Source organism: Tachysurus vachellii, chromosome 20, assembly GCF_030014155.1.
Source record: "Tachysurus vachellii isolate PV-2020 chromosome 20, HZAU_Pvac_v1, whole genome shotgun sequence".
Classification (NCBI taxonomy): Eukaryota; Metazoa; Chordata; class Actinopteri; order Siluriformes; family Bagridae; genus Tachysurus; species Tachysurus vachellii.
The window spans coordinates 9,794,344-9,822,258 of NC_083479.1; the positions used below are offsets into that span (position 1 = coordinate 9,794,344).

At 40.3% G+C, this 27,915-nt stretch overlaps 2 protein-coding genes and 1 long non-coding RNA gene across 6 annotated transcripts; 1 reads left to right on the forward strand and 2 right to left on the reverse strand.

Moving 5' to 3' along the window:
- Positions 1–325: 325 nt before the first annotated feature.
- On the reverse strand, positions 326–7,614 carry LOC132863396 (tyrosine-protein phosphatase non-receptor type substrate 1-like). Of its 3 annotated transcripts, none has more exons than XM_060896181.1 (6): positions 7,488–7,614; positions 7,360–7,417; positions 6,827–7,189; positions 4,093–4,455; positions 3,928–3,990; positions 326–1,456 (listed from the first exon to the last, which is right to left on the reverse strand). In XM_060896181.1, the coding sequence occupies exons 1-6, from the start codon at positions 7,530–7,532 to the stop codon at positions 1,197–1,199; spliced, it is 1,152 nt and encodes a 383-aa protein (XP_060752164.1). In that variant the 5' UTR covers positions 7,533–7,614; the 3' UTR covers positions 326–1,196. The 3 variants fall into 3 exon arrangements, with proteins under 3 accessions (XP_060752164.1, XP_060752163.1, XP_060752165.1); XM_060896180.1 differs by having other exon boundaries at positions 3,928–4,008; XM_060896182.1 differs by having other exon boundaries at positions 1,317–1,456; positions 4,076–4,455.
- Positions 7,615–8,691: 1,077 nt separating this feature from the next.
- On the forward strand, positions 8,692–13,023 carry LOC132863747 (uncharacterized). Its single transcript, XR_009650140.1, has 3 exons — positions 8,692–8,830; positions 9,976–10,126; positions 12,893–13,023. It is a non-coding gene; the product is annotated as an uncharacterized LOC132863747 (long non-coding RNA).
- A 6,791-nt stretch (positions 13,024–19,814) lies between these two features.
- LOC132863624 (tapasin-related protein-like) lies at positions 19,815–22,168 on the reverse strand. 2 transcript variants are annotated; one of them, XM_060896539.1, is made up of 4 exons: positions 21,633–22,168; positions 20,362–20,730; positions 20,101–20,190; positions 19,815–19,908 (listed from the first exon to the last, which is right to left on the reverse strand). In XM_060896539.1, exons 1-4 carry the CDS (start codon positions 22,066–22,068, stop codon positions 19,883–19,885), a joined length of 921 nt encoding a protein of 306 aa, XP_060752522.1. In that variant the 5' UTR covers positions 22,069–22,168; the 3' UTR covers positions 19,815–19,882. The 2 variants fall into 2 exon arrangements, with proteins under 2 accessions (XP_060752522.1, XP_060752521.1); XM_060896538.1 differs by lacking the exon at positions 19,815–19,908 and having other exon boundaries at positions 19,915–20,190.
- Between the last annotated feature and the right edge of the window lie 5,747 nt (positions 22,169–27,915).

Below are 27,915 nucleotides of genomic sequence, written 5' to 3' on the forward strand. Positions count from 1 at the left end.
CATATTCAAAACAAACTCTTTAAATAATATTCTAGATGGAAGTGAATATGTTGATTTGGTATAAAGCACATACTGTTGATGCTTAAAACGATCGGTTTGCTGTTTCATTGATGAACTCAAGCATTTACCAGACCACCCCTATTTCCCAAGTAGGAATTCTTAGTTAAGGAAGCATTCCTTGTTTGTTTGTTTTCCTAGCTGGATGTAGTGAATATGAGTAGTGAACTGTAATTGAATGCAGCATTTAGTGGCAGCATTTTACATATGTGGGTGGATTTGAAAGAGAAAGCTCATGAAAACATTAGTAGTGGGTGACAACAGAGTCAAGGTCACCTGACATATATATTTCAAGAATCTGTGAGTTGGTACAGAGAAAGTCTACATAGATTAAACAACATTGTTTTGTCTCATGTGACCTGAAAACAAGGATGGCCCTGGGGGAGCTCTGAGGCAGGTCTGAGGCAAAAGACCAGAAAACGTGTATACCGGGTATGTGGAGACTTTGCACGCTTGCCAGGAAATTAGTCATTTATGCTGAATGTCATTCATGCTGTGTACTGTGTTTATGTGGTTTGCATATAAGCAATGATTGCAGAGGTGAAAAGTCCCAGTATAGCTGATAGCTATAAATAAAAAGTTGCATAAAGACACAAGACATTTGTTACATTTTACGGTTACATTTGATACATGTTACATTTGTATTCACTTCACAGTCACTGTCTTTACAATTCGCTATGAAAGTGGAAGAACCCTGTTGTACATTTATACAAATAATAAAACAGTGCGAGCTACATACACTAAACAATAAAAAACAATAAATGCAAAAAATACAACAAACTTTAACAAGAATTTCTAAACCCTTTTATAATCAGCTGTTTGTGTTTTGTGCATAATGATTTTTTTGTGCAGAACTCTTTCCCTCCATAAACAACCATGCACCTCTAATATCATTAAAATATAAACATATATGAGACAAAAAGGAAAGGAAAGGTGAAAATTAGATGAGAGACAATAAAAGACTATAAAAATGAACGATAATAATGATAATAACGATAAAAAAATGGCAATGAAAATAAAAGCAATGGTGAACATGGGACACTCAAAAGTGATTGAAATGTTAAATCAGATTACATTAGATCTGGATAGCTTTCTGTGGGTACATTAAAAATTTTAAAAATTTGATTATTTTGTGAGTGTCATAGTGAGGGAAATGTGCTGTCATTACTATTGTTCCTGCATGGAACAGGCTGATGGTTCCCCAATGCTGAGTAAATCTGTGGAACAGGCTGATGGTTCCCCAATGTTGAGTAAATCTCTGGAACAGGCTGATGGTTCCCCAGTGTTGAGTACACTTGTGAAACAGGATGATGGTTTCTCTGTGTCCCCAGAGTTGAATGGGACACAGACTCAGGCAATGGAGCTGCTTCTACTCGAGACCTTAAATAAGTTCTTTTTCCTATAATGACATATTCCAATGCAGTCAGTATTAGCATTAACTTCAGAATTCAGATTTCTTAAGTTCTGTGGTGATTTTATGCAACCCTAATAATATATACACTTGATTCTTAAGTATTCTACAGAATGGGAGTGACTACTGAGCAGGGCCCATTATCCAATTGGGTAAAGATGTTGGAAATGGTGGACAGGAATCCAGATCAATTGTCTGGAGCTATGACATCAATTAATAATAATAGATGTGGGAATGATAGCGAATGACTTAAACTGCGGTGGTTGTGCACCACAACCCGTGACCCAACGTTCTACCCATTATGCAACCAGCACGTTAAAGTAACAATATGAAGGGAGCACAGAAGTGGCTCAACAAACTGGTCTGGACCACACTCTTTGCTTAGTAAGCTTATCAGGGCTTATTTATTGGTCCAGTGATCAAGGATTTCTAATCCTTCAATCATTAGGGAAAAATCTATGTGGATCATGAAGGTTACCTCTCGAGGAAAATTACCGCTATGTTACTCTCATGTCTGCATGGCAACTGGAAAATCCCTAAGGTTTAAATAGCGGCATGCACAGGTGCCACACATCAGTGCTGATTACCCGCATGAGACTGCCGGGCTATAAAAGAGCATCCAGGTGGCGGATTTACCTGAGAATACACCCGCAACGTTACAGTACACCCACCCCCAGGGACGGCTCCCAAAGTTCAAAAGGTGACATGCCCAAAGCTGAGTGCCACAGTGTGTTATAGGCATACTCCACCCACATTTGATGTTATGCCCACGTTGAGGGATTGGAGGAGGCCAGACAATGGAGGGAGCACACTAAATCTTGGTTAACCCTCTCTGACTTAAGTTTCTCTGTCAACTAGCAAATTGAGGACCATTCTTACTACATGCTGCAGGAGGAGCACATCAGTCTCTTTGGCTGAAGGGAGTTTTGGCAGTGGAATAAATTTACAGGCTTTTGAGAACCAGTGCAACACTACAAGTGTCACCCTTATTCCATGAGACACTGGTAGACAAGTGACAAAGTCCAGGGAAAGGTGTGACCATGGACGAGACGGAATGGGAAGGGGTTGAAAAGCCCATGTGAACAAGCTTAAGACTTCTTGTTTAGGGCACAGGTTTGGCAGGCTGCGAGATAGATCCAGGTATATTTTTCTATGTTGGGCCATCAGAACTGTTCTGACCACACCAGGATTCCCAACAAATCCGAAAATCTGTGGTCGGACAGTCCCTGGGATATACAGCCTACCCAGCGGGCCAACACCTGAATCTGGCTCCTGCTAGAGTGCCCGGCAGGCCACACATTCCAAACCCCAGCACATAGGCACTACTATTTTGGGAGATGGAATTATGGGCTGGGGGTTGGAGTCCTCAGCTGGAGGGTCCAATATGGCGTGACAGTGCATCTGGCTTAATGTTCCCCGACCTAGGTTTAAAGAACAGAATGAAATCAAACCAGGTGAAAATGAAGGATCACCTGGCCTGCTGCGGATTCAGCCGCTTGAACTTCTGAATTTAGGTCATACTTCATAGTTTGGCAATGAATGATTCAACTGTGAGATGGTCTTGCAGGTGATGCTGCCACACTGCCATAGCCTATGCCAGAGCTTTTTCCTGTTAGTAGAGCAATCATATATCTTTGACCTCTCTGAAGGGAACTGTGCGGGCTGCATTTCAAATACTAGGGAGCATTGCAGAATGAACTGGTTGCAGCACCCTGGTTGCGCAGCATAGGGCTGTCTAGGGGCAAACATGTCTCAGCAACTGTGGGGTACACTGGCTCTGGGAGACTGGATTGGGGGCTTTCTTCCAGGACATTGCCAAGTGGCAGAGGCTACCTGGGGCTGCACCAGAGCCTGGATCTGCCCTAGTTGTACTGAGATATCTCAGACTTCATTGAACAAGGTTGCTGAGGCATGCCCTATCATACCCTACCCACTTGATGGCTCACTGTCTGGAGTGGCTGTGAATTTGCCTGAGAAGGCAGCCACAAAGTAACAGAGATAAAGATCTCTAAATTACTCTAATCTGGTGAAGCACAGCAAGAAGACATCAGGGGTGACAATCCCTGCCACCTATTGAGACAGATCTGTCAACTCTTGAGGGTGACTTGCCTGTGGCTCTGGCAGAATAAAGTACTGCACATTTCAGGCTTGGCAGAGAAGGTTTAGGTAACAAAAGCCAGAATCTCATTAGGTTAGAGCATGAGAAAGAAAGCTATTTTCTTTTCTTTTTTTTTTTTTAGTCCTGCAAGAAAACCCTGTCAATTAAATTAAATTACATTTTTAGAATGATTACTGGAAGATAATAGTCACAAAGCTTTTTTTTTTTTTGTTTTTTTTTTAAAGCAATTTGAATAGAGATCCAGATAACTAATAAACAAAAGATGACAATGGAATGGAAAAACTCCATGAGGGAACATAAGCTTCAAAATCAATATTTGGATATCTTCTAAGTTACTTACTGAAACAAAGATAACATCCTGAGAGAATCAGCCCAATACCAGCCATCATACCACAAATAATTCCTGTGAATGATAAAACCACTGAAAAAAATAAAAATTAAATAACATAAAGTAAGCACCATCAAAGTATTGTATAATCAAACCTTACCCCAAAAATCTCCATACCTGCTGGAGTATCGTCTCCTCGTCTCTCAGTGCACTCAGTGGAAGAAATATTGACAGTGATGGGTTGGGTCAGGGTTGAGTGATTCACCCAGCAGTAGAACACTGCTCTGTCTGAAGACAAGTGAAGGTACGATGTGACACTGTAAGACCCATCTGTGTTTTTCCTGTAGTTCCAATTAAAATGAGAGTAGGTCAGGTTTTCCGTATTTGGCAGTATAAGAGAAGTGTTCAGATAATTGATGTATTTTCCATCTCTGAGCCAGGTCTGCGTCAAATCAGCAGGGTAAAATCTCTCAGAAGTGCAAAGTAATGTGGGAACTCCGTCAGAACTATTTACACATGACACAGATACAGATGGAGGTGCTGCAGAGAAACAAACAATAGAAAGGTCATTTGCACACATCCACAGCCTATGATAAAGATTTTGCATTGATTCTATCTAATGATAAGACTTGAGCATTGCACTGTATCGTTAAAAGATCTTTAGATAGTTGGGTATCTTAGACTCTTAGTTAATTTAATGAAAGAAAGCAAATATAAATTGGTATTCACATTAAACATAATATTCAAAAATAAATCCAAATATTTGGTGCAACAGTGAAACTAATTAAAATGTGCCTATTTCTTAAAGATGGTCTCATAGGTGTCCAGGAGGGCAGTAGATAAAAAATATGAGAAGGTTGATTGGAGAGGTAATGTGTGGAATTCAAAAGATGAGCTGTTGCTAATGAAGCTGAGTTCTGCTGAGATATTCAGGTCTTATTTAATGCCAGAATGAAAAGTAAGTAATAAAAGTTAAAGCTGAGATGAAACTAGCTTTCTTTACAGCAGACTGACAATTCCAGAGCCCACCAATCACCGCTGTTTGATACTGAGGCAACCAAGGAGGGTAGATGAATTTAACTGGTAGTGTAGCCTCTGTTAATGGAGCTTCTGGGTCTCTGGGTTCTGAGAAAGATTGAGGCACATATCTGAAGCCTAACATGAGGGAGGTTAGAGAGTTTATGTAAAGCTGAGAGGAAACTAGCGACTAATCTGAAAAAGAAGATATACACTCTACTAAACTTGACATTTCTATTTAAATTTATGCTTCTAGCCATTGCAAAATAAGCTTCTGACCGTTATGCATAATCTTCAATATATCTTAGTAAGCTTTGCCTACAGTTTTGCCCTTAAGGGGGTCTACTCGATCCTGAGAGAACTAATTAGCATAGACAATGCTAATCACTTCCAAACACTACAGCATCAATAATATTATACAATCCAGCAATTCTAATAGCAAGAATCTAGAGTCAAGTTGCATACAAAAGTCAGAAAAGTCAAAAGTCAGCATAAGAAATCAAATCTACTCAATACCCACCCTCCAGCTATTCAGCTCACGTAGTTACATTTTAATTTTATTATAATGCTCATATGATTTTTCCATGACCTTATGAACAACAACAGCATCATCAATAAAAAACCTTCGCAAAATATAAGTTAATATTATTTTAAATGAATTAAAAAATGTGACCCCAGCAGAGATAGCTTGCTCTGTGCACAGTGCATACAACAGTGTTTAGTTTGCTCTACGTGAGAAAAAATGCTATGAATAATTATCTTCCTATTAAATAAATTAAACACTTTCAACAAGCAAAGGGAGATTTAAAGCACAGACAGTGCATCTACCATGTACAGAATAACTTCTGTTTTAAGACACTCTGTAGTAATTGGAAAGTGCATATTAAAGACCCTAATTACACAATGTTACACTGATAAAAAGAATGAATGGTACTGCTTTCCTTTATAATAGGCACATGAGGTGTGGTGTAATTACAAATGTCTGCAACATGCATATCCATATTGGATATGTCAAAAAATAGTCATTTTTTTGTTTAAATATTTAAAATGAATATTATTTAGTATTTGCCAGTAGCAGTTAACTTTTGCATTAAACGTTTTTACAATATAAATATATATAAATAAAAAAAATGACAGGTATAAGGTGGTGCTTGATGCAAACAACTCAGTGCCTTTCGTTTATTTTATCATTTTAATAACATAACTAGTGTTATTTACTGAACTCACAAGAAAATTAACGCATAGGCAGTGAGAGTATATACTGTATGATACTAGAATAAAAGGTGTTTTACAAAAGTCAGTAGTTTGTTAAAAATTGAAACTTACACAATGACGACACACTTTGTATATGACACATAGATAATTAGTATAATTTGTGTAATTACCATTTACAATAAATGATTATGTATGTTTTTATAATTACTTATTATATTTATTTTTATCCTTATTTCTATGATATTTAAAATGAATTACTAGTACAAGTATAACTGTTTATATATTAATATTCTACATATCCTACATATATAGGATTTTTTTACAGTAGTAAAGAGGACATATCGGTAAATGTACTAATTAATATAGAGGGAATTACTTGTTCAATTATTTTACATAATAAATTACAATGGAATAAAGAAAGATACTTGCTTAATACTCATATAATCTAGTTTCCAAAAGTGAATTTCCATTTAAAACATCCATATTATGCACCTTAGTTATTTATTTGCTTTTACTAGGTCATTATCAGATTATATTTTAATTTGCTTAAGTAGCAGCAGCAACAACATATCATATTGTAAAATAAATGATCTATGAATCATATAAACAGATTTATAAGCCTGTAATCCACAGTTTGTATTTTCCAGTTTAAGGATTATTGTCTTTTAAGCACACTTACCTTTTACATGAATGAATATCGTCTCCTGTCCCAAACACCATGTAGGAGGTGGGAAGATATTGTTGACAGTACATGTGTAAAGACCTGAATTATTTATCTGAAGATTTAAGAGCTGAAATGATATTTCCTTTGTTTCTGGATTCCATGTAAATCTGATGTCATCAATACAGAATTGTTTAGTCCAGGATGTATTGAAATAGCGGTATTTACACAGATTATGTTTTGTTCTCATAGATGCTGTTAGAGATTGACTGTTGTTTTTTCTGTAATGGCAGTTGATGGTGGTTGACAGTCCCTGAGAGATTTGATGGTGGACGATGGACTCTGTCTGATTGACCTCAGTACAACTTTGTGTACTTATGGCTGGGGAAAACAAAACAGTTCAGAAAAAGGGTTGTATTATTTTTCATCCACAAGCCATAAAACAAAATCTGTGTAAATTATACTATCTATTATACTATTAAATATATTATTTAAGTAACAGTAATCTTTTCTATTAAATAAGATAATAACAGAACAGAATATTATATTACCTGAATGATAACACAGAAGAATCCACACAGAATAGATAAAGCATCTTCTTACTGGTACCTATAAATGATACAGAAATTAGTCATGGTAAAAAAATGGTTTGATGTTACAGGTGATACTTAATACTTACTGATGTATAAAACACGAAATTTATTGTACACCGATACAGTAACATCTTTCTCAAAATTGTAGACGATGCAGCATTTACTGTATAGACCCCTTCCTCTAGTTATTATTCTGCTTCAGGCAGCCTGAAATAAAGCAGGACTTTTAGCTCTGAGGCAGGTTTGTGGCTACAGTTTCCTTTATCTGAAATGCAAGTCAGCAAGAGTTTCTTTACGACTAGAGTAACTGCATAGTATACTCTTCAGAGTGAGTTTTCTTTTGGTGAAAAATATAAATATATACAAATTATATTCCTATTCTGTATCATAATATGATACGAGGATAGTGAGGATAAATCACAGCTCAGTTTTCTTTAATGCCAATACTGTGTACCACACAATCAGAAATGTCTCTACAATCACATATATAATATTGACTGCTCACCAAGATCTACATTTTTATAATTTATGATCAGCATCAAACAGGGGTCTAGTTTTACAAGGTTCTTTTAAAATAACTGATACCTAAGATAATGATGACAAAGGAAATGTGTTATACAACAACCTTTACCTCTTTATATGTGGAGGTGAACTTGCGAATCAACGTTATAAAGAGCACAGGAAGTGGGCAAAAGATGTGCCATACATATTATCCCTTCTTAATTCTATCATGAGAAAACAAAGGTCATGCGGTAGCTGTAAAGGGCTGTTCTTGCATTTAGCCACATTATCTTCGATTTTCATCCTAACTTGCTATTTAAAAAAATCTAAATGTAAACATGACCCATATTTTAATATTATAACATATTTCTAAGTGAAAATTATATTAATGCATTTATACATGGAAATGTAATCAAGAAGTGGGCAAAAGTCATAACCTTCTGAGTTTTTTCCTGTGATGTTTACTGAAGAATTTAGGAAATGAAAACTTTTGTCAATTAATTTTCAGCAAATGTACAAACTGCAAAACATTTTTATCTGCAGCTAAAAACAAGCGCACGCTGTTTAATAGGTCCTTTTTCTGCATCTACTGTCATTATTATTGCTAAGCCTTATTTAGCCTGACATAAAGGCTGTGGGCTCTGAGGTATATCATAGTGGTCAGCGTTTCCTGCATGTAAAATATGTTGACATTTAGCCAAGACACACAAACACTGCACACACACACACACACACACACACACACACACACACAAACACACACATAGATAACGGTTAAGTAAAGTGCAAAAAGTTTCTACAAAAACAAAAAGCCCACCACAGGATAACAAAGGCAACAAAAACCTTACTGTACAGGTTAAACTTTCTCTGTACTGCACCTTATCAGACTAAATACCAAATCACATTTTGCACATATTTCTGTTGTCAGGTAAGACGTGTTAATTCTCTATACTGTATGTGTGTTGCTGTACATAAATGAATTTATGAATATATTGAATATTTAATATTTATATATTTATATATCACTATTTGAATTTAAGCAAATTGTGTGTTCTTGACCAATGTCTTTTCTAAAATGGATCTTAAGTCTAAAATGGAAACTTGTCAGCTTGTTAGTCCATGTCAGCTCGAGTGCACGCTGTCACAAAGCAAAAATGTGACCTAAGATTCTACATTTCTCAATTCTACTTTTTTTTTAAATATACTTATAAATTAGAAAAGAATGAAAAGAGAAGTATTACTACTGTACTGTAGAGCTCAGATTTCATGTTCAACTGGGTGTGTGTGTGTGTGTGTGTGTGTGTGTGTGTGTGGGTGGGTGGGTGGGTGGGTAAGTGTGTGTGTTTATTTGTGAGAGCATCAAATTGATTAAAGATTGAAATTTCCACAGTCTGAAATGTCAGTTAGGAAGAGATGTGGAAGTCAAGGCAAAATCTGGAAGATTTATAAAACTCTTACTTAGAACTCCTATATAGAGTAATGAGATAAATGCTCTGAACAGAAGAGTCCCCAGAAGGAACCCTTACCTGTGACTCATTGTCTTACAAATGTGAGACAATGTCTGATGTTGCCAAAACAATAGTACTGTATATGTGCAAGAACTTTGGAAACAAGAAACATAGACTGATTCATTAAAAATGGAAGTCTTTGGCCAAAATGATCAAATGTATGTTTAAAGAAATTAAAGCAATAGCAAAAACAACCCCTTGCTAATTTTAAGCATGTGAGTGGATTTATTATGTTTGAGATTGTATGGCAGTCAGTAGCACAGGAAACAACCACGAGTACATAGGAGAACTGAATCTAGTAAATTGCATCACCTTTGCTTTGAGAATTTGTTGGCATGAGTCAAAAAGCCAAAAATAATCTGGCTTTTACTTGATAACTGCCTAGAAGCTGATTCTGTGCAGGTTTGTTTAGAATGTTAAACAGAATGGAAAACATTGAACAAAAAGAACAATTAGAACATACGTTATTTGAAGTGAATTCACACTTGTGTCTCTATACAGTTACATGCAGTTGTATACGGATTTGTTTTTCTTGATGTCAAACAAGTTAAAGTGTTTTTCTTAGTGTGTCAAACAGAGTCAGACGTGGTGAGGCTGCTGTTGATCTTACATGGAACAGGCCGAAGGTTTCCCAGTGTAGAGTACACCTGGGTCTGTGATGCACACTGGGACACAAGCTCAGGCAATGGAGAAGCTCCTACTGGAGACTACTTCCAGTAAATAAAGTCTACTTCCTACAACAGTCAGAATTGCAACTTCAGTTATAAAAATTTCGAAGTAAACAAAAGTTACATCAGTATTTGCACAGTAAAGTGGCACGCACTCAAATGAACTGTAGTATACACAGGTATTTCTGAGCTCTTTAGATAGATTATGCAAATCACCTGCATTTCCTTAAGTAAAAACCTCTAAGACATAAATGCAAGAGTCATTTCCTTACCAGACTGTACTTACAAATTTCCGCCCACTCCCTAACTCTCATGGAGGGTGTGAAAAACAGTTGCTTTCTCTATAACCGCTGCATCTTTTTTTACACTAATAATTTTAATTTTGTTAATTAGGCAACATAGCAATCATAATAACAAGGAAGGTGAAAACAAAAACATAAAAAGCCCACAACAACAGCAATGTCACATATGAGACAAATACCTAAGCTTCTTTTCAAACTGCTTCTTATGGCATCATACAGTAACACACACCAGTGAGTACAATTAAAAATCAACATACAATTAAATAATTTAATAAGAAAAAATAAGAGATTCCATATTACTTTACAAACCTGAACTTCCTTTACAACTTATAACGTATACATTATAACTTAAAACGTTTACACTTGTATAATAACATGATTATAAGTTTTCAAGAATTTTTTTACAGTGCATTATTAAGTAAAGAAGCTTTTATTGTCATTTTATCCATATACAGTATAGCTGTTGCAGTACACAGTGAAATTAGACATTTCTCCAGGACCATGGTGCTACATAGAACAAAGACAAAAAAGTGCATCCTAGATACATAAAGTGACCTGGTGTAAACAGTGCAGGACCAAAAGACAAAAAAGACAGTGCAGGACAAACAATACAAAACATTACACAAAAGACAATACACAAAAAAACAGACCAGTGTAAATACTGTATGTATTATTATGTATTATTATTATTGTAATATTACATAATATTACAATATTACACGTGCAGAAATACAGGAATGAACACATTAGTATTATAGCAGCAGTTACATGAGGTATTGTAAGTACTGTGCAAAACAGCAATCAACTACAATGTGAAAGACAGCATGTGTAAAGAGCAAAAACAGTGTGCAAAAACAACATGTAAACAATTTGATATGATGGTGCTGTAGACATTGATGTAAATTGGAAGAGTGTTTGGTATGGGTCATTGCAGTCCATACAGTTTATTGTGTGTGTGTGTGTGTGTGTGTGTATTGTGCTTGATACAGTTCAGTTCAGTTATTGAGGAGTCTTATGGCTTGTGAAAAGAAACTGTTACACAGTCTGGTCGTGAAGGCCCAAATGATTCTGTGAAGAGTGGAGAGTGTGTGTGAGGGGTATATCGGGTCATCCACAATGTTGTTGGCCTTGCGGATGCAGCATGTTGTGTAAATGTCCATGATAGAGGGAAGAGAGACTCCAATGATCTTCTCAACTTACCTCACAATCTGCTGCAGTGACGTGTGATCCAGGACGGTGCATTTCCCAAAACAGACAGTGATGCAGCTGCTCAGGATGCTCTCTATGTTCCCTCTGTAGAACGTAGTCAGGATGGGGGGGAGGGAAGCCTTCAGCTGCTGAGGGATGATTGTGTTGAATGCTGAACTAGAGTCTAAGAACAGCGTTCGTATGTGTGTCTTTATTGTCGAGGTGGGTGAAGTCTAAATGAAGGGCCGTGGCAATGGCATCGTCCGTGGAGCGGTTTGGACGATGCGCAAACTGTAAGGGGTCCAGTGAGGGTGGTAACTGGGTCTTCATGTGCCTCATGACGAGCTTCTCAAAGCACTAAATTAAAATGGGTGTGAGTGCGATGGGCATTGAGGCAGGACACTGTAGACTTCTTTGGGACAGGGACAATGGTGGTTGTCTTGAGGCACATAAGAACAACTGCGCTGCTCAGGGAAGGGTTGAAGATGTCAGTAAAGACATCTGCTAGCTGTTCTGCGCATTCCCTGAGCACCCTGCCAGGAATGTTGTCTGGTCCAGCAACCTTCCGTGGGTTAACTCTGCATAGAGTTCCTCTCACATCGGCCGCTAAAGCTGTCTTGTAGTTCGTGATCGCCTGTATGCCCTGCCACATGTGTCGAGTGTGGATTGTCTGGGCATGTGCGCGCTTTACTTCTCTGATGGCTCGGGACAGTTTGACCCTTGCTGTTCTTAGGGCTGCTGTCCCCTGTTCTGAAGGCTAGGGCTCTAGTCTATAGCAGCGCACGCACTTTAGCAGCCATCCACGGCTTTTAACGCTTTTAATAATAAAGCATTATTAGTGATTTATTAGAGATTAATAGAGGTTTTTAAACATCCACACCAAATCATTACCAAATTAAAAAGAAATAGAAGCACAGAAGCAGATTATATTATTATTAGAAACAGTTATAATGATTTATGAATATGTTTCATATGTACAAGAAAGAGAATAATATACAGGTAAATGCATGAAGACAATACATAAACCTTTAATACATTGATAGGAGCCTGTGATGATTAGTCCTATGCCAGTAAACAAAATGCAACTGATCCCAGCAAGTGCTGCAAACAAACATAACAATAAAGTTAAATAAAATTATATTTATGTACAAAGTTTTGACCAAACCTGTATAATTAAGGTATCCTAACAGACATATATACCTGTTGATGCCTGTTCTCTCTCAGTACACTCAGTGGAGGATATGTTGGCAGTGATGGGTTGGCTCAGGGTGCAGTGGTTGACCCAGCTGACGTATATCATTTTCTGTGGTGTTTGTGATGACAGGTGAAGGCACGATGTGAGGCTGTAGGATCCATCTGTGTTGTTTCTATAATTCCAGTTGATGTCAGATGTGTTTTGATTTTCTTCAAATGGACATTCAAGTGAAGTGTTCATGTAACTGATGCATTTTCCATCTCACAAGACCTGCTCCAAATCAGCAGGATAAAATTCTTCAGCAGCACAAAGAATTGTGGGAGCTCTGCCAGACCTCTTGACACATGACATGGATCAAAATGAAAAGACAATCATGCTAATAAATGTTATTTATATGTAAACTCAAGCTAAATATAATTTGTATTTCCCCTATATTGTTACAGATTCTGTATTAATCACTATCCAGTTATCTCTTCTTTCTTTTTTAAGCAATGAAAATTATTGCTTTTTCTTCATAGACAGCTTTAAGATTTTGAACATGGTTTTGTGGTTACAATCTCTGCTTAAGGGCTTGGGTTTGAACTTTGTGTTGTTACTGACTGTGGAAGAATATTTAGTTATTTTATGTACCTTTCAGGATCTTTTTATAAATACAAAGAGACTAGCTTAAGTATATAGTTCCAACTCAATTCAAGAAGTTTTATTGTCATTTTAACCTTATTTATCTGCTGCAGTAGACAGTGAAATTAAACCCTGCTGCTCCAGAACTATGTTGCTACATAAAGTGCAGAGCTACATAAAACAATACAGAACTAAACACACTACACAATACTGCAATAAATTGAACAATGTCAGGTGACGACACATCATGTCAATATTACACAGAATCTCAATATTAATATATTTGAATAGTCGTCATCTTACCTAGTACATGAACGAACATCCTTTTCTTTCCTACACATCTTGTAGGAGGTGGTACCTGCTCCTCCACAGTTAAGGCGTAAACACCAGAATTACTTATTTGAAGATTTACCAGCCCAAAATCTATTTTCTCTGTTTCTTGAATCTAAATAAATCTGATGTGGCATTCACAGGATGCTTTAATCCAGGATTTATTTAGGAACATGTACGAACACAGTAAATATGCTGAAATACCGAAATGTTGAAAATATACAACTGAGTGTAGACATTCCCATATGAGCCGTCTGTGTTGCATTCAATTCGTTGCAATTCTGTGTTTTTGTGGCTAAATAAATAAATAAATAAATGAATAAAACAGTGATATATATTAAATTCTTTTCTTTATTAAATAATGCAATGAAGAAATGGGGGTGTATAAACTGAAGCATACACACAGAGCAGATAAAACAGCACTTCCTTATTGATGCCTATAAATTGTAGAGAAAACGATCATAAGGTTTAGAATGACAAGACAAAATCATTTATTTATTTATTTATTTGCTAAAAATAAGTTTGAATTTTAATTGCACTCAATCTGTAGAAATGATGTATATGCAAATACTTTTTTTCTGACATATCATAGAAAACCATACTCACTATACTCTTTCTTATCATCTCAAACCGCAATACATGCACCCTGAATATGTCACTTTTTCTGGCTATCATTCTGCCTTGTACATTGTGAAATAAAGCGGGGCTGTGAACTCTAAAGCAGGTCTGTTGCTACGGTTTACTTGTGAAATGCAGTAGCAGTTTGTAAGTCATTGCCAGTGTGTTTACAGCTACAACGTCATTACAACTGTGTTGAATTGTCTGAATCCAAGCATCAATAGCAGTATTTTATTTAAAATTATTTTGTTTATTCTGTATTTAATTTAAAGCTCTGGCAGGACACATTCACAGTTTAGCAGAACCTGGAAACAACAAATAAAAGTCTGTAAACTGAAACCCTTGAATCTCCAGAAAATGCCTGAACCAAGCAATAATCTTGTATATAATATGGACAGACCTAAAGTGGTCATACATTCTTTAAATAGATCTTATATTGCATATACCATTCACAGAATCTTTTCATTATTGTGAAACAATGGGCATATTGTTAATGTCTTTGTTTATACGGATCCAGATTGCGTCTGAGACCGAGGTTATTTTATAGAGTTACAACAGAAGTGTAATTTTTACATTACATGAGATGAGACATAAGATCTTTTTTTAATCTTTACACGCGGGGGTGGACTTGCAAAGTGAAGTTCATGAGAACACAGGAAGTTTGTGACAGAAAAACAAACTTGACATACTGTCCTTATTCAATTCTATCGCCTTCAACCACAAGCCCCAGGCAGAGGAAAACATTTTCAGCACAGACATGTAAGGGCTAGCCTAGAGGATGATGGTAGTTTAAGGTGGTTTAATTTTGGACCAGCTTGTCTAAGTACTTTGTCTCAGGTAAAGGTTACCCAGTGAACAACCAGACCATATTTGAAAATTTTGTCTAAGCACTGTTTGTTGTAGTCAGACACACCACTTCACAGGTCTTTTGGCGTCTCCTCATCTATTCCTGATGACCAGAGCTTCAGATAGATGGAAGTCAACATGTTTTTTTAGTAGTGAAACCTTGTGATAATGGCAGATCAGAGTGCAATGATAATGGGAAACAAGGGACATTGTGGCAAGTGTGAAGATCTCACTGCATTGTGGGCAGATGACAGAAGGCTTGACCAATTATGATGCAATTGTTCAAGAAAGGCCACAATAATATTTTGTTTACCAAACAGTTGATCTCTGTATTTCTGGGTGACCTGAGAGAAGTAAGTGTAAATCTATTTCCAAATTTCCAAACTGCCTTTAGATTGAGATTCAGAGATTAGAGTGAAATTCAGAAGCACTTTATTATGAAGGCCAAGCATACAAACTAATAAAATCAAATAGAGAAAACCAAGGCTCCAAGGCTCCAAGGCTCATAATTCCTTCAGCAAAGCATGTGTTGCTGAACTTAATGGATTTCTACTGTACAGTATACTGTGACATGGAGTTTTGCTGGTGGAGGCTGAACTAGAATTAGGGAGATTGTGACCTCTACTGGCAGGGAGGAGTACCCTCTCATGTTATTCAATAGTACTAGTACTCCTCGTCATCAAAACGTCTTTCTTCAGCCTCTTGAAAACCTTGGCACATATCATTGTATAAAGCTGTGTAGTTATTATTTTGAGTGTATTTTCTGGTTTGCATTGGGGCCTTAACCTTAAATGTTCTTCATGTTGCCTGCAACTTGAACTGTGACAGAAAACAATTGAAGAGTACACACCACATGAATAACATCTTTTAGTATATTCACAGGAGGAGTTAGTGCTGTTCATCAGCTGCACGGTGAGAGATGGTGGATGTGCAGAAGTGTTTTTTAAAGCAAACATACAACATACAGCGTGAATAAGACAAACATAATATTATATTGTATATATATTATATTATATATATAGTGAAGTCTAAAAGCTCTCACTCTCACTCATTTTCTACCGCTTATCCGAACTACCTCGGGTCACGGGGAGCCTGTGCCTATCTCAGGCGTCTTTGGGCATCAAGGCAGGATACACCCTGGACAGAGTTCCAACCCATCGCAGGGCACACACACACACACACTCTCATTCACTCACGCAATCACACACTACGGACAATTTTCCAGCGATGCCAATCAACCTACCATGCATGTGTTTGGACCGGGGGAGGAAACCGGAGTACCCGAAGGAAACCCCCGAGGCACGGGGAGAACAGGTATCACCTCCATACACACAAGGCGGAGGCGGGAATCGAACCCCCAACCCTGGAGGTGTGAGGCGAACGTGCTAACCACAAAGCCACCGTGCCCCCCAAGTCTAAAAGCAATTAAACATATTTAAAGACAGGTTCTGCGGCTGCTTTGATTTTCTAGATTTCAGATTATGCAAATCATCTTTGTGACCACCTCAAGGTTGCAGAGTAAAAGAAGGAAGTTGGAACTTAAGATGGGTGGAATGAACTTCCTCTAGGGGGCCGAACAGCTTCAAACGATGGTTGAAGACCTACTTCTTCATGAAATGCTTGAACTAGCATTTTCTCCCCTGTGTGTTGTATGTGTGTATGTATTTATAAAATTAAAAAAATAAAAATACAAAAATAAATAAACAAACTTTAAACAGTGTTTCAGTCTTATGGTATTACAGTATATACGCTCTGGATAAGGTCGTCTGGCAAATGCTGAAAATGTAAATGTACTTGTGTGTCTATGCCAACAAAAAACAGGGAAATGAGGACTGAAAATGAGGACTGAAACAAGGAAAGCATAATATGCTGCAAAAATGATAAACAATAAACAATCATATATGATACTATATAAATAATACTCTACAATGATACGGCATATTTCATCATGCTTTCATTTTGCTATTTTTAAGTTATTTCAATTATTAAAACATTGCCATTTTTAATTCCATGTTATTCAGCAAAAAGTTAAAAGTGGGAATGAAATAGCTTACCAGTATTTGAGTAGCAAAAATGAAGAGCTAGAAGAAAGCACAAGAGCCCTGAAAACATTTTTACAGAAAGTTTTAAACAAACATATGTAGGAGTATTTATTAGGTCTAGTGCCCTCCTACACACACACACACACACACACACACACACACACACATCACATCAGTTCCTGTCCAGATGAGCACCAACCCACAACCACTACAAGTGAAAAAATAACTGAGATGTATATTCAGGTTAGGATGACTGAACACCGATTAGGGTTAGGGTTATTCCAACAGTAAAAATAATCTTTAAACCATTTATGGTAAAGAGCACAAAAAGGTTTTCATTTATATACAGAATAAATTATTCAAATATCTAAAAGATAGATTTGCCAGTATTTAAAGTTTGCATTTATAGATTGAGACTAATTGTAAACAGAGATATACAGAATCAATGAAAATATTTAATGAATAGCTTAATTTTACTCTTAGGTCAGTTCTGCTTTCTGAAGAAGTCTTTGAAATGGTACTTCCTTTTAAGGAATACAAGAGACACTGGCCACAGTATTTCATAACAGCAGTACATGACTTAAACTAGAAGCAAAAACACTCCTTAGAATGTAAGTATTTGCAGTTGATTTGAGAAGTAAACATTTACTTTGTGCATACTTCTATATAAACCAGTCCTGGAATAAACAGTCGTGCAATAACAACATCAGATTTGTATGGATTCCAGAAACAGAGCAAATATCGTTTGACTTGCTAAATATTCAGATAAATCAAACCTATGAAACCCAGATAGGCACGGCCATCTCGATCACCCGTGAACAGAGAATCAGATTCAAATGCAGGATTGAGTAAAAACACGACTTTAGGGAACTGTAAGTAAAAATTAGACCAATAAATCTGTAAACCGGGGGCACGGTGGCTTAGTGGTTAGCATGTTTGCCTCACACCTCCAGGGTTGGGGGTTCGATTCCCGCCTCCGCCTTGTGTGTGTGGAGTTTGCATGTTCTCCCCGTGCCTCGGGGGTTTCCTCCGGGTGCTCCGGTTTCCTCCCCCATTCCAAAGACATGCATGGTAGGTTGATTGGCATCTCTGGAAAATTGTCCGTAGTGTGTGATTGCGTGAGTGAATGAGAGTGTGTGTGTGCCCTGCGATGGCACTCCGTCCAGGGTGTATCCTGCCTTGATGCCCGATGACGCCTGAGATAGGCACAGGCCTCCCGTGACCCGAGAAGTTTGGATAAGTGGTAGAAAATGATTGAATGAATGAATGAATGAATGAATGAATCTGTAAACCTAATAACCTGTAAAACTCAATCAAAAAACAAACTGAAATCTTTGTTGGACGAGTAAAAACAATTTAATGCCATAATTTAAAGTGCCTCTGATTAACCCCAAATAAAGTTAAGCTGTTCTAGTAGGCATTTCCTGGCACTTTCTTAGTCGTATAATACAGCAAAAGCCATGATCTGCAGAGAGCTACCAAAGCATCAGAGAGATCTCATTATTAAAGGTATCAGTCAGGAGAAGTGTATAAAAGAATTTCCAAGGCAATAGATATACCATGGAACACATTTAAGACAGTAATCTTTAAGTATGATATAGTATGAATAATAATAATTAAGTATGATATAGTATTTAAGTATGAAAATATGGCACAACAGTGACAATACCAAGAACTGGATGTCCCTCAATAATTGATTAAAAAATAACAGAAGAAGTCTGGTCAGGGCTGCCAGGAGTCCTACGGAAACATTTAAGGAGCTGCAGGAATTTCTGGCAAGTACTGGCTGGGCAATGGGGTAAGGTGGCATGGCAGAGGCTTTTTCTTATGAAGAAAATCATCCAAGCCAAGCTAAATTTTTCAAAAACACATTTAAAGTCTCCCAAAAGCATGTGGGAAAATATGTTATAGTTTGATAAAACCAAGGTTGAACATTTTGCCATAATTCCAGAAGCATGTTTGGAGCAAAAACAACACTGCGCGTCGCTAAAAGAACACAATACTCACAGTGAAGCGTGGTGGTGGTAGCATTATGCTTTGAGGCTGTTTTTTTTTTAGCTGGGAGTCGGACCTTAGTCAAGGTAGAGGGAATAATGAACAGTTCCATACACCCGACAGTAGTGCCACATAACATTCGGGTTTCTGCTAGAAAGCTAAAGATGAAGAGGAATTTAATCATTCGGCAGGACAAAGGCCCAAAGCATACATCCAAATCAACAAAAGAATGGCTTCACCAGAAGTAGATTAAAGTTTTTGAAGAGTCCAGACCTGAATTCAACTGAAAATCTGTGTAGTGATTTGAAGAGAACTGTGCACAGGAGATACACTCGCATGAAAGTAATGACACTTTTACAGTAATCAAAACCTCTTTTTTTGAACTGGATGCATTTGCTTCAGCTCATGTTGTTAATAGCCAAAACTGAGAGAGTGAGAGAGGTTCAGATGTAACCACAGCATCAGAAGTAGACCAAAGATGATATAGAGTGGTTCGATTCACAAACCTCAACCCATTTAAAATATTAAAGTTACACACTGACTTTTTTTAATATTCATTTGTTTTACATGTTTATTTTATGTCTTCAGTATTAGCATCAAAAAAAGAACATGTATGGCAGTAAAAAATATATATATATTACACAATACACCACATTTCAGACAAAAATCATAATGAAGTCTGTCTTGATTTATCTGCAAATACAGAAAAAGGTATGACAGTCAGCATCACCAGAAGAACTGTGACAGATGCTGCAAGATGCTCAAAAAAACTGCACAAGACAGTCGCTGCATTCATAAACAGAAAAGAGTTTTACTGCTTTTACTAATGGATTTTTGTATAAATGTTTCATATGTATTTGTGTGTGTGTGTGAAGAAAAACTTACTGAGGTGCTGAAAGTAAATTTCAATGAACAAAGCAGTGCAAATCAACAAGCCAAAGATGGGCCCCACGACTATACAACGAACAAAAATACCTGTAAAGATATCAACAGTACGTGATACATTATTACTCGTTATTCTGCACTTAACTGAATACCAGAGGTGGGGTAGCAGTAAAACTTTTTAAAGCAATAAACAGATACTAATATACAAATATACAATATACAAACTTTGAACATAAAAAGCATCAGATTAAAGATTCATACCTGTGAATTCCGCTTCTGTCTCGGTGCATTCATCAGATGACATGATAACAGTGATTGGTTCAATCAGTGTTGAGTGATTCACCCAGCAGAAGTACATCACCTGCTCTGCTATGTTTGATGACAGGTGAAGGTATGACATAAGGCTGTAGGACCCATCTGTGTTGTTTTTGAAGGTCCAGTTGATGTGAGAAGTGCTCAGATTTTCATCGTAATTTGGTCTTTGAAGTGATGTGTTCAGGTAACTGATGTACTCTCCATCTCTGAGCCAGGCCTGTTTCAGATCAGCAGGGTAAAAGCCCTCAGTAGCACAAAGCATAGTGGGAGTTCCATCAGGCTCTTTCACACATGCCACAGAAACAGATGGAGATGCTGCAGTGACCAAAGGGGGTGGGGGGTGGGGTAAACATGAACTGCCCTTCGAACTTTTTTGTCAAAACAATAAAAGCTATAGGTAGGGGAGTTATCTACAATTGTAGATTACTTTAGAAAATATATACTAGCAAAACTATACACTCAATACACAACAGGTCTCTCCTTTGCAACATTTTCCACCATTTTGGCTACTTTTGTAGTTTAAGTCAATTTTTATTAACAGAGTAGACTACAGCAACTTACTCCTAGTCAGAATTGTATTTTTTTTTTATTTTATTTTTAATCTACCCGAGTTTTTGCACATCACCCCTCAGCTGTATTTCCTCCAGCAGCTTCCACCTACACCACAAATTTAACTAATGTTTTTCATTAGTAGATTGTTTGTAAATAAATTTTAGATTATTTAACCAATTTCTAGATATTTTTTACTTCTTTCTCTTCAACTGTTCATGTATTTATTTATTTATTTATTTATTTTACTAAAAAAGCAAAATTATGTGACAGACTATTTTAGGCTTAATTAGTAAATGTGTCTAGAAATAGGCTTAATAGGCATAACGGTCATGTATTTGTTATATAATAATCGAATGACTCTTTAAAATTTTATGCGAAGTATCTTTACTTTCTATCAATACTGCAGAGTAGCTGAATGTACTTTCATCCATGAAAATCAATTTTTTTATTTAAATTTATATAAAGAATATTCAGCAAAGATCATTCACAAACAATTTAAAAGATCTAGATGTTAAAAGTAGATGTTTTTGTAATAATGTAATAATGCACTAAGCAAGATATATGTACATGTATAATTCATTACAATGCGATGCTATATGCAAGCATGTTCATGTGAGCAAATGAATGAATAAATAAATCAATAAATAAAATGATTAAATTCTTACCTATTACTTGAATCAATGTCCTCTGGATTAACACACAGTGTGTAGGAGGTGGGAAGTACTGAATTACTGTACATGTGTAATCAGCAGAATGATTTATCTGAATATTTAGCAAGTCAAACGATATTTGCTCTGTTTCTGGAATCCATACAAATCTAATGTTGTCATTGCACGACTGCTTATTCCAGGATTGGTTTATATAGAAGTATGCACAAAGTAAATGTTTTCTTCTCAAATCAACTGCAAAAGCAACACCCTTGTCTCTGAGACAAAAGTTCTGTTTTTGATAACAATTGATGCTGGTTGACGATCCTTGACGTACTACCTGTGTTGAATTAAAATTACGGCAAGTCCATGTTTTCACAGCTGAAAGAGAATTTGAGAAGTGATTTAAAATTGTTATGCTGCTTAGTGTGAGCCAGAAGATAGTTGTTTGCATCGAATAAGTCTATGTTTTTATGTAATGCTGTTATAAATGATGTTACCTTGATAATCTGAATATAATTAGCCTGAACAAACATGTGGTAAACTTGTTAGTGATACCACTTACCATTTATTCCCCTTACTTCCACTATATTGTTACAGATTCTGTATTAATCACTATCCAGTTGTCTCTTCTTTCTTTTTTTAAGCAATGAAAATTATTGCTTTTTCTTCATAGACAGCTTTAAGGTTTTGAACATGGTTTTGTGGTTACAATCTCTGCTTAAGGGCTTGGGTTTGAACTTTGTGTTGTTACTGACTGTGGAAGAATATTTAGTTCTTTTACTGTATGTACCTTTCAGGATCTTTTTATAAATACAAAGAGACTAGCTTAAGTATATAGTTCCAACTCAAGTCAAGAAGTTTTATTGTCATTTTAACCTTATTTATCTGCTGCAGTAGACAGTGAAATGAAACCCTGCTGCTCCAGAACTATGTTGCTACATAAAGCGCAGAGCTACATAAAACAATACAGAACTAAACACACTACACAATACTACAATAAATTGAACAATGTCAGGTGACGACACATCATGTCAATATTACACAGAATCTCAATATTAATATATTTGAATAGTCGTCATCTTACCTAGTACATGAACGAACATCCTTTTCTTTCCTACACATCTTGTAGGAGGTGGTACCTGCTCCTCCACAGTTAAGTCATAAACACCAGAATTACTTATTTGAAGATTTACCAGCCCAACATCTATTTTCTCTGTTTCTTGAATCTAAATAAATCTGATGTGGCATTCACAGGATGCTTTAATCCAGGATTTATTTAGGAACATGTACGAACACAGTAAATATGCTGAAATACCGAAATGTTGAAAATATACAACTGAGTGTAGACATTCCCATATGAGCCGTCTGTGTTGCATTCAATTCGTTGCAATTCTGTGTTTTTGTGACTAAATAAATAAATAAAACAGTGATATATATTAAATTCTTTTCTTTATTAAATAATGCAATGAAGAAATGGGGGTGTATAAACTGAGGGAAATAACAGAAGCATCCACACAGAGCAGATAAAACAGCACTTCCTTATTGATGCCTATAAATTGTAGAGAAAACATAAGGTTTAGAATGACAAGACAAAATCATTTATTTATTTATTTATTTGCTAAAAATAAGTTAGAATTTTAATTGCACTCAATCTGTAGAAATGATGTATATGCAAATACTTTTTTTCCTGACATATCATAGAAAACCATACTCACTATACTCTTTCTTATCATCTCAAACCGCAGAACATGCACCTGTCAGGGAGCTACCTGACTCTTCTCTCGTGCGTGCCCCGCCCCCACGGAGCGGCTCGCCGGCGTACTAATTACACACACCGGACTCGCGTTTCAACCTCATCAACCACCATATATAATCCCCTCTCTCACTCTAACCTCCGTCCGTTATTATCTACGGTTCGGCTGTGCTTTTCACTACACGCCTGTGTAAATGCCCAGCTTCGCGCTTCGGCTAAAGCGCTCCCAAGGATTTGGACACAGACTGCCTTTTGCATTCACTTCCGGACTTCGTGGGCCGCGCTCCCTAGCGCACCACCGGATATATCATTGTCTCTGCTAACCAGTGTGTTTATGGCATTAAAACTGTTTGCCTTCACTTCGGCTTCCACCTCTGTGTTTAGCATAACAGAATAACGGACCTCAAAAAAAAAAAAAAAAAAAAGGAAAAGAGAAAAGAGGGGATTTTTCTTACCGGAACATGGAGAACCGACCCAGCACATCCTCCGATCCGGTTCAGGATCTAGTCGCCGCGCTTCGAGCCGCCTTTCCCCCCACCGCCGCTCGTCCGGACACCCCCGCTATCACCGGCAGTCCCATGGCGCTCCCGGGAACTTTTTGCGGCTTCCTACTCCAGGTGAACCTCTACATGGAGATGCAGCCTCAGCGCTTTCCTTCCGAGCGCTCCAAGATGGACGTATACGCTCATTTCGCGGCACACTTTCGCGAAGTTTTTAGTGCCGCTTCCGGGGTCCTATCCACAGCGGACCAGCTGCTTAGCTTGCGCCAGGGGAAGGATGACATCACGGCGTACATCTTGCGTTTCCGCACCTTGGCGGCATCTAGTGGCTGGAACGAGGCGGCGCTACTGGGGGTATATCGGCTGGGTCTTTCTCCCGAGATTAAACAGGCCATGGCGGTGTTTGATGACGCTACGGGGTTGGAGGACTTCATTGGGAAATCCATCGGCCTTTCTCAGCAACTGTCCGCATGCCACCCCATGTCACTAACCTCGGGGGAACAGCCTGGACTGGCAGCCACCCCTGATGCCGAACCCATGCAGCTGGGTTCTCAGAGGCTTCCCCGGTGGGGGAGGAACAGCCGCCGGGCTTCGGGCAAGTGCCAGTATGGTGGGAGCCCTGGCCACTCCAGCGCCAGATGCCCCACGTGTCCTGCTCCGGCAGCGGTGAGTACGGTAGAGTTTCCATCTGACATTTCTACTGTCCACACTCCCGTTGACGCCTCTCTCTCTCTCTCTCTCTCTCTCTCTCTCTCTCTCTCTCTCTCTCTCTCTCTCTCTCTCTCTGTCTGTGGATGCGCTGGTGGACTCCGGCTCGGCAGGGAACTTCATCTCTCAAGCCTGCCTCAACAGCTTGCAGCTCCCCCGGGAGAGGGGTTCCCAGGACTTAGCCGTCCAGACCATCCAGGGACGCCCACTGGGTCGGGGCTGGGTGAAGTACTGTGCGCCCATAGTGACTCTATGCGTGGGGCTGTTCCATAGGGAGGAAATAAGGTTCATGGTGCTCGATGAGTCCACTGTCAGCGTGATCCTGGGTAGGCCCTGGCTGAAACAGCATGCCCCTGCATGCTCCTGGGACCCCTGCGATATCCTGCAATGGAGTGACCACTGCCGGGAACACTGCCTCTCCCGGCTGCCATCCAGGGTCCCCAATGCCCTGGTAGGCGCCACCAGGGTGGAGGAAGCTACGACATCCCAGCAGGCAGAGATCCCCACGGAGTACCAGGCCTTCAAGGGCGTGTTCTGTGCCCAGGCGGCTACTCGTGTCCCCCCTCACCGGCTCGGGGACTGCTGCATCGACCTGCTTCCCGGGGCTAAGCTGCCAAGGGGCCGAGTCTACCCCCTTTCCACTCCAGAACATCAGGCTATGGAGGAGTACGTCCAGCAGGCTCTCCGGCAGGGGTATATCACGAAGTCATCCTCCCCGGCTGCGTCGAGCTTTTTCTTTGTGGGGAAGAAGGACGGGGGGGCTACGTCCATGCATTGATTACCGACAGCTTAACGCCCAGATCTCCCCTCTCCCTTACCCTCTCCCGCTTGTCCCAGCAGCTCTGGAAGCCCTAAGGGAGGCACGGGTGTTCACTAAACTTGATCTCCGGAGCGCGTATAACCTGGTACGCATCAGGAAGGGGGACGAGTGGAAGACCGCCTTCATAACGCCCTCCGGACACTACGAATACCGGGTCATGCCGTACGGCCTATCTATCGCCCCAGCTGTGTTCCAGGGGTTCATGAACGAGGTGCTCCGACCCTTCCTACAAAGGTACGTCATGGTTTGCATCGATGACATCCTGATATACTCAAGGAACCTGGAGGAGCACCATCACCACATCCGTGAGGTCCTAGGGGCACTTCGTTCCCAACAGCTCTACCTTAACCTCTCCAAGTGTGAGTTTCACCGTGAGGAGGTGCAGTTTCTGGGCTACGTCATCAGTGCACGGGGGATACAGATGAACGACAGGAAGGTAAAAGCAGTGAGGAACTGGCCCGTTCCAGGGACGATTAAGGAACTCCAACGCTTCTTGGGCTTCGCTAACTTCTACCGTCGGTTCATTCAGGGTTACAGCCAGATCACCACTCCCCTTTTGCTCCGCTCCCGTGTTACGTCATCCAGACCCCCGGAGGCCCTTTGTGGTGGAGGTGGACGCCTCCTCAACGGGGTGGGGGCCGCTCTCTCTCAGCGATCAGGCACCCCACCACGGCTCCACCCGTGCGCTTTCTTCTCACACAAGCTCTCGGCGGCAGAGCAAAACTACGACATCGGCAACCGTGAGCTTCTGGCTATTAAGCTCGCCCTGGATGAGTGGAGGCACTGGTTGGAGGGTGCAGAGCACCCGTTTACTGTGGTCACAGACCACAAGAATCTCCAGTACCTGCGGGAGGCCCGGAGACTCAATGCCAGGCAGGCTCGCTGGGCCCTCTTCTTCACTCGGTTCCAATTTCACGTCACCTACCGAGCTGGGGCACTTAACAGAAAGGCCGACACCCTGTCCCGGCTGTTCGGGCCTGAGGAACCCAGACATCCGGACCCCATTCTTCCCCCTTTGATCGTCGTGGGGCCTATTGTCTGGGACATGGACAGCGAGATCCGTGCTGCCTCCATCCAGGAGCCCGCCCCCGGAGGCTGCCCTGAGGGAAGGGTCTTTGTTCCCACATCCTGCCGTGGTGGGCTAATCCAGTCGGTGCATGAGGGACCGGGCACGGGCCACCCAGGAGAGAAGAGGACAGTCCAGCTCCTTCAGGCTCGCTACTGGTGGCCGAGGATGGCAGAAGAGGTTACCCGCTACGTCCAGGAGTGTTCCACCTGCGCCATGGCCAAGGTACCTCGCCACCTGCCCGTCGGCAAGTTGGTGCCGCTCCCCGTCACTCGGCGCCCCTGGTCACACCTAGGGATCGACTTCTTGACCGACTTGCCACGGACAGGGGGTAACGCGTGTATCCTGGTAGCGGTGGACCGCTTCTCTAAAGCCTGCCGACTTGTGCCTCTGAAGGGGCTGCCCACGGCCCTCGAGACAGCCGAGGCCCTGTTTCATTATGTGTTCAGGAATTTAGGTCTCCCGGAGGAGATAGTTTCGGACTGTGGGCCCCAGTTCTCATCTCGGGTTTGGCGTGCCTTCTTCCAGCTCCTGGGGGTGTCAGTGAATCTGACCTCAGGTTACCACCCTCAGTCCAACGGCCAGGCGGAACGCAAGATTCAGGAGCTGAACAGGTACTTGAGGACTTACTGCAGCCAAGATCAGGGAGAACTCGGAACTCAGAACTCGCTTCGCAAGGACTCCACGGGCCTCACCCCTTTCCAATGCGTGCTGGGGTTCCAGCCGCCCTTGTTCCCATGGTCGGACCAGCCCAGCGGCGTGCCTTCGGTGGACGCCTGGTTCCGGGAGAGCAACCGGGTCTGGCAGGCTGACGCGAGACGTCTGGAGGCACCTAGTTACCGCCCCGGGGATCGAGTGTGGCTCTCTACAAAGGACCTGAAGATGAAACTGCCGTGCCGCAAGCTCAGCCCCCGGTTCATTGGGCCATTCAGGATCTCCAGGAAGATCAGTGACGTGTCCTACCGGCTGGAGCTGCCACAGAGGTACCGCATACACCCAACCTTTCACATGTCTGTCTCGCCCATTCTCGCCCTCCAGGTGGCCCCGTGGCGCCCGTCCAGCCGGAGGTCGTAGCTCAGCCTGGCATCTACGTAGTGCGGGAGGTTCTTGACTCCAGACGGCGCGGGGGTCGCCTCGAATACCTGGTGGTCTGGGAAGGGTACGGCGCTGAGGATCGTTCTTGGGTAGCACGGCAGGACGTGCTGGACCCGGGTCTGCTAGCAGAGTTTCATGCTGCCCACCCGCACCACTCGGTGCCCAGGGCTAGGGGTCGTCCTCGTCGCAGGGTCAGGGCGTCCGGAGCCGCCCCTGGGGGAGGGGGTGGTGTCAGGGAGCTACCTGACTCTTCTCCCGTGCGTGCCCCACCCGCACGGAGCGGCTCGCCGGCGTACTAATTACACACACCGGACTCGCGTTTCAACCTCATCAACCACCATATATAATCCCCTCTC

Coding starts and splice junctions, on each gene's coding strand:
- LOC132863396 (XM_060896180.1), bottom strand. CDS start 7,532: ATGTTACTGTATCGGTGTACAATAAATTTCGTGTTTTATACATCA. Junction 4,009..4,092: donor AGGAGACGATACTCCAGCAG/GTATGGAGATTT, acceptor TATTTTTTTCAG/TGGTTTTATCATTCACAGGA. Junction 1,457..3,927: donor AGGATGTTATCTTTGTTTCA/GTAAGTAACTTA, acceptor ATGTCATTATAG/GAAAAAGAACTTATTTAAGG.
- LOC132863624 (XM_060896538.1), bottom strand. CDS start 22,068: ATGCAAACAACTATCTTCTGGCTCACACTAAGCAGCATAACAATTTTA. Junction 20,731..21,632: donor GACATTGATTCAAGTAATAG/GTAAGAATTTAA, acceptor TGGTCACTGCAG/CATCTCCATCTGTTTCTGTG. Junction 20,191..20,361: donor GACAGAAGCGGAATTCACAG/GTATGAATCTTT, acceptor ATATCTTTACAG/GTATTTTTGTTCGTTGTATA.